Source organism: Tasmannia lanceolata, unplaced genomic scaffold, assembly GCF_043159265.1.
Source record: "Tasmannia lanceolata isolate RefF3 unplaced genomic scaffold, GAP_Taslan_0.1 ptg000021l, whole genome shotgun sequence".
Lineage (NCBI taxonomy): Eukaryota > Viridiplantae > Streptophyta > Magnoliopsida > Canellales > Winteraceae > Tasmannia > Tasmannia lanceolata.
This window is the reverse complement of record NW_027518698.1, coordinates 11765889-11772579: the sequence shown is the minus strand read 5'-3', so window position 1 is coordinate 11772579 and position 6691 is coordinate 11765889. Positions and strand designations below refer to the sequence as shown.

Below are 6691 nucleotides of genomic sequence, written 5' to 3'. Positions count from 1 at the left end.
CAGGCAGATATAGCGCTGATGAGACGACAATTGTTTGAGGATTTCTTAGAAGGCCGGTGTGGCACGGTTCTGAACTTGTAGGAGTTCATGAACAGGCAGGCTTGGCGAGGTTGAATTCCATTTGAAATGTAGGCTTGTAAGAAAAAATATCCTTGTAATGTTTATATGTGGGTAAAGGCTCGGAAGAATTCCGAATCGTTTTTTATATCAACATTGTATTTGGTTTGTCTTTTTCTACCAACCAGCAGGAAATGCTGTTGTAAATAAGATAGGCTTTACACGGATATGTAAGTGGTACACATTCCAACACGAAAACATCTCATCTCTGTTGTTCTATATGTGGATCTTATCAAATACATGGATGATGGTTTTTACTCTATAAATTTGTTTTAGATTTTGAAATCCAATGTAAGCCGAAATTTGATTACTTCAGTCGGTAATAAATTTGTGACCAATAATCAGTTTTGAACCCAGAATTCCGTGGCAAAAAATCAGATGACAAATTGTGGGCAATAATCAGTGAGAAATTTGTGAAAACATTAAGCAAGGAAAAAAAATTTCGTGGGAACCTTACTGCGGAATTCCGAAAAATGCTTCGGAATTCCGAACTCGGAATTCCGCGATTTCTTTCGGAATTCCGCATTACCCATATCCCAAACGTCTACATTCGAATTTCGTACTGCGGAATTCTGCTATTTTTCTCGAAATTCCGCAGTAACCGAAATGATAAAAAATATGTCTCGGAATTCCGAATGTCTTTTTCGGAATTCCGAGAGTCGGCCCAGGCGCGCATAAAGAGTGGACCGACTCGTTTTTCTCATTTTTTGTTTCTCCCTTTTTCTCCTCCATCTCAAAAACCTCCTTTGTTTTTTATTTTTTTCCCCCTAAATCCACCATCCATACTCCCTCCATCCTCGATCCTCTTCTTCCTTACGAAACCCTACATTCCTCTCCTAAACCCTACCCACACCATTTTTCTTGAAACCCTTTCCTCTTTCTCTCATTTTTCCATCTTTTAGGTGTCCCTTCCTCTTCTTTTCCCCAATCTCTCCTCTCCATCCTACATGCAACCCGTTTTTCTTCCTTCTCCCCCCTTCTTTCGTCATATTCTTCCATTTAGGGCTTCAAATCCCTCTTTTTCTCTCTTTTCTTTCCTTCTCTTCAAACCCTAATTTTCCAACCATGCCTAGAACGAAAAATCCTAAGTTTGGCCGTTCCTCCGGCGGCCGAGACAATGAAGGACCATCAAGAAAGAGAGCCAAGGCTAAAGCTCTGCTTCGGGAAACTGAGTTTATTTCCGATTCATACTTCTCCTCCGCCCAAGCCAAGAAGACATGGCCAAAACTGGCTAATCGGGGCATCCTCACCGGCCGATTCATTGAGCCCGACGTTCTCCACCATTTCGACCTTCAAGCACGATTTGATGCCGTTGGGTGGACCCAATTTCTTCATCTCAACGAGCTTGTCTACCCTCGGTTAGTTTGTCTTTTCTATACCAATCTCACTATCACTCCCTCTTACTTCGGAATTGAATCTCGTGTCAAGAACACCCCCTTCAAACTCAATATTCATCAACTTGCTGAGATTCTCGCAATTAGTTCCGACGGCTTTGACCATTACTTTTGGCCAAGCAATGGAATCCATTCCCTCCCAGATCTTGATCACGACACTGTGTTTGGCCGAATTACGAAGCACTATCGGCCCAACATGCTTGTGCAAACTTCTCACCTCATACCCGTGGCCAAAATGCTTCATAACTTCATGTTCAACAACTTCACCCCACGCGGTGGCATGACCGATGCCATCCGACCCCTTGAGGCATACATCATATATTGCATCCTTGAGGGTCGCCGGCTTTGTCTACCATACATCATCTTTCGCTTCATGTTCCAGACTCTTTCTCGACACCGCGCCTCATTGCCGTATGGCATGCTCCTTACCTGTGTATTTCGCCACTTCGGTATCACTCTGGAGAGTGAGGCAACCGACACTCCCACCGCTCCTTTTGATGATCGGACCTTCCGGCGCATGGCACTTGTGAATCAAGAAGTTGCCGTTGACCCTGATGAAGAAGTTGCCGTAGACCCTGATGAAGAAGAAGACGAGGACGCTCCGGACACTGAGGCCCCTGCGGCGCCCTATGCCTCTTCGGATTTGTCTCAGGGTTTCGCAGCCATGCAGGAGGCCCTTGAGCGATCTATGACCACGCAGTTTGAGCGGCTCACTACCCATGTTGACACAGAGATGTCTACGCGTTTCCAATCGCTCTCGACTCACGTTGACGCCCAGTTCTCTACCCTTTATCAGTACCTCACCGGTGGTCCGTCGAGTAAGCACCCGGGCAGTTCCTCTTCTTATCCGCCACCACCTCCTCCAGAGCAGTAGATGGATGCAGTTATTTGCTGATGGCTCAATTTTTTTGGTCCGACGCCTTTGCTATATTCTGAGTCTCTTTCTGGATGTTTTGGGCTGTATTAGCTTTATATTTCTACAGCTGCTATATGATGGTTGGATATTTTTGGAGCTTTATATTTATATAGCTTTATACTTTTTGACAGTGAGTGTGCTTGATCAGGGATATCGATTTTAGGCAGAACAAAACTTGCCTTCATAATTGCCCCCATTTGCAAATGGCATGAAAGTAGCATCTAAAATGAAACTTGTGTTGCAAACTTCATTAATCAACCATTTTGTAGGTACAAATTGAAGGCTGTACATTATAGGGTATCAAACAGTAAAATTTCTCAAAAATAGACTACACATAATTCTAGGCCATTCCCATATAACTTCATAATCTTCAGATGAATCCAAACTTCTGAATTGTGCAGTGCTTCATTGGTCCTTAGACCAGAAGTTTTCGATAAAGCATTAGATGACGACCCTCGAAACAGTTTCTATCAACGAAATCCAAGTCCCTTCAATTCAAATGATCCGAAAAATAGAACAAAAGAATCCTACTTAAAAGAACGGAGGCGGGCGGGATAGGACGGGCCTGCAATCAAATTTAGTAGAATAGTTTCAAGATGGGGCACGGATTGTATTGAGGATCATAATATAAGAGTAAACAGAAGTTCAAAAATTACATACCAGTTTTCCATTGCTGCGGAAGGCCCGATTGCGACCACGTTTGGCTGAGGAGTTACGATGGGCGGATTCTTGCACGATCTCTTATTATGTCCAAGTTGACCGCAAGTACCGCACTTATGGTGCACTCCTCTTTGCATCCCTCTCTCCGTTCTCACTTTTTTCGGTCGGCCTGGCTGTCGTCTTGATTTTGGCGGCAATACCAACGGCAAAGGATGGGTACACTCCGGCCATTGCGATCGGTCTAACGTGGGATAAATTGCTCCATCGTAAGTCCTCCGATACGTATCGGCATGATACCATTCCCCGCAGTAACTGTATGGGTCTCGTTGGTCCAGTCCCATGGCTGCTATTGCATGGGAGCACGGCATTCCCATCGTTTGAAACAAACGACACGTACATGTTTTCTTTTCTAAGTCCACCTCATCAACGTGGTACTTGGACTTCACCTCATATACGGTCCAACCACACTGGTGCGCCATATAAGCACCTGCTAGAATACATTGTTCGGCCAACCAGTCTTCCGCGTTTGGGGTCAAACGAGTCGTCCACTTCGTACCTGCCTTCTGACGGTACTGAAAGAAGTCAGATAGTTTCCATCTTGTCTGTTCGACAAGTGCTGCAATAGGCAGCTCCCTTGCGCCCTTTAAAAGTGCATTGAAGCTCTCAGCCGCGTTAGTTGTCAGCACGTTATATCTACAACCTTCAAAATAAGAGCTAGCCCAATTTTGTTTAGGAATCTCCGATTACATTTCTCTGCGCTTTTACTCATGGTTTTAATACTCTCCATCGCATCCTTAAAAACACCCTCCCTTAGGGAATATGCAGCATTCATAAAAAGTTTCCGCAGATCTTCACTCTTAAATTTTCCATGGAAGTTGGCACTGAGGTGGTGGATGCAATAGAAATGGTACGACCCTGGGAGAGCTTCCGCTACGGCTCTAGGCAACCCCTTCATCCGGTCAGACCCAATCGTGATGACATCTCGTCCTGCCGAAATGAAATTCTGACGGAACAAATGCAAAAACCATACCCAGCTTTCATACGTCTCGGCCTCGACTACTGCAAGTGCCAGCGGGAATAACCCATTGTTGCCATCTATCGCAGTTGCGGCTAGTAGAGTCCCCCTGTACTTCCCCCGCAGATGGGTCTCATCAATTAGGGCGAGGGGCCTAACTGTTCGATTGAACGCACTAATGCTAGGTCCAAATGACCAAAAGAAACGCCCAAATGTATCATCCCCTCTTGGCCGCAGCTCTCGAGTTCGGCACAACTGCACTACTGTGCCAGGATTCCTTCTTACCAACTCATCAGCATATGCAGGCAGGATGCGATATGACGCTTCGGCATTCCCACACATAATTTCCTGTATGATCATCTTTGCCATGTGGGCTTTTCGATACGACATTGTTATACTCCAGTGGGCCTTGATGTACCGTCTTATTATAGGAGCCCTAACATCTTCTGGGCTTTCAAATAAGGCTAGAGAGCACTTAGCAGCCCACTTTGCTGTGGCCATGGGATGATCGTTCCCTTTCATTGTGCTTGAGCATGTGTGCTGAGGGATAAATGTTTTTACCTTAACATAATATGTATAAGTGGTCCCTGTGATACGCCATGGGCATGTACGATCCTTGCATCTAACGCCGTACTTTGTGGTATTTGTCTCTTGTGGGACAAACACAAACCGATGCCGGATTGCGTACTCTGTGACTTTCTTCTGAATGACTTTAAGATTTGGGAAGATTGCCCCGACCGTGAAATCCTCAGGTCCCACGATCACATTTACTTCATCACCCCCTACAACCATTTCATCCGCTTCCATCGGCTGCCTTATATTGGTATTTCCCAAAGCATCGCCTACATAATTACTAGGTTCATCCTCCTCCTCATGACTCAATTCATCATCGTCACCGAAGTCCTCTTCATCATAACAGAATTCCTCTTCATCATAACCGAAGTCGTCTTCATCATAACCGAAGTCCTCTTCATTGTCGTCATTACTGCCATCGTTCGGTCGAACCAAATCAATATCATGAATATCACCTCCAAAATCCCTACAGAAGTCCCAATCGTTTATGCCTGGTTGGCTTTTCTCAAAGTCGGTCTCAATCGCGTCGGTCTCATTCAAAGTGGGATCTTCAAAATCCTGATTCAAGTCCACTTCATACCTGCAGATCGGTAGCCAATTAAAGTTAAAGTAATTGATGATCCAATGAAAGGAATGAATATTAATCGCACCCAACGTTCAATACTATAATTTACCGATGTATGGTATGAATACCGCCAAGCGTTCTTTTCTCTTTTCAACCAACGGCCGTTACAATCGGTGATGCAGAAACCACGGGGACAGTACTAATATTCGGCCTCGAAGCCTCTGCAAATGAGGAAGGAATCGTAGGCTCCGGAGAATTGTTTGTTAGCCCAAGGGTTCAACAAGTACTCCTATTGAATTGTTTTGATGATTAACAAACTAAATTTGTTTTAAAGGTTTTATACACTAATGATTTCCATTGGCAAAGTTATAATGTTCACAGTGTACCATCCTCAAGAGTGCATGACAAGGTTGAACTCAAGGTTGAACTCGAGGTTGAACTCAAGCACAAGAATGGCAAATCAACTCAAGCATCAATGGAGTTGAGTGAAGACATGTCAAAGCCTCTACAAGGTGCCAACAAGATTGAAGACCAAGTAAATTTAGAATGTAAACGGTCCTCAATGTTTAGTCTAGGTCTATGGCACAAAGGAGAGTTAAAATCAACCTAGATAGAATTTAATGGGTTTGTGAATGTTCATAGTGGTGTCTCAACATTGTTGGACCCTCATGACACTCCATTTATCTTGAAAAATCAAAGTTCCAAAAGCCCAAACAAAATCAGCAAAATATAAGGAAAATCTGCTGGCCGTAGGCTTCTCGGAACTCCGAGAATATTCTCGGAGCTCCGAGCTCGGAACTCCGAGAATTGTTCCAGGTTCAAAAAATTAGCCCCTCGGAGCTCCGAGCCCGGAGTCCGAGACGACCGTTGGGGTGCGAATATTTTGTCTTTTTTTGTCCCCTCTATTTATATGAACTTAGGGACTCTTGGGTTTTCTACCCAAGGACATTACAAAGATTTCAAGAGCACAAAAAGTCATTTGTTCTCCTTCTCTTGAAGATCTTCACTCTCCATCTCTCTCTTGTGCCATTTACCTTAGATTATTCTTGAGAGACCTTAGGACCTTCACTTGTTCAATCTTGTTCTTGTGAGAGTGAGTGAGCTTTACCTTAAATTAGCCTATCTAGAGGCAAGCAAGCTTTTTCATTTCATCTTCTTTGTATTTGGCACAAAGGGCGCCGTAGAAGACCCTTGGAGCGTAGAGCTCGATTTGTACAAGGCGGAAGGAACGCCGTATTTAAGTTCCTTGGAGAAGATAGTGGAATCCTCAAGGAGAGTAACTTGAGAAGAGTGGAGTAGGTCTTGAGATAAGACCGAACCACTATAAAAATCTTGGTGTCAAAGCTTCTTTGCCTCTTCACCTCTTCTTGTGTGGTAAGTTTTCACTATTGCTTTGAATACTATTTTTGATTTCCTATTCAATCTAAAACTAGTGCAATCTAAGTTTTCAA

General features: G+C 44.0%; 1 protein-coding gene across 1 annotated transcript; it reads right to left on the bottom strand.

The window, feature by feature from the left end:
* Positions 1-2586: 2586 nt before the first annotated feature.
* On the bottom strand, positions 2587-5253 carry LOC143855466 (uncharacterized). Its single transcript, XM_077365581.1, has 4 exons — positions 5249-5253; positions 3835-5141; positions 3088-3787; positions 2587-2710 (listed from the first exon to the last, which is right to left on the bottom strand). Exons 1-4 carry the CDS (start codon positions 5251-5253, stop codon positions 2587-2589), a joined length of 2136 nt encoding a protein of 711 aa, XP_077221696.1.
* Between the last annotated feature and the right edge of the window lie 1438 nt (positions 5254-6691).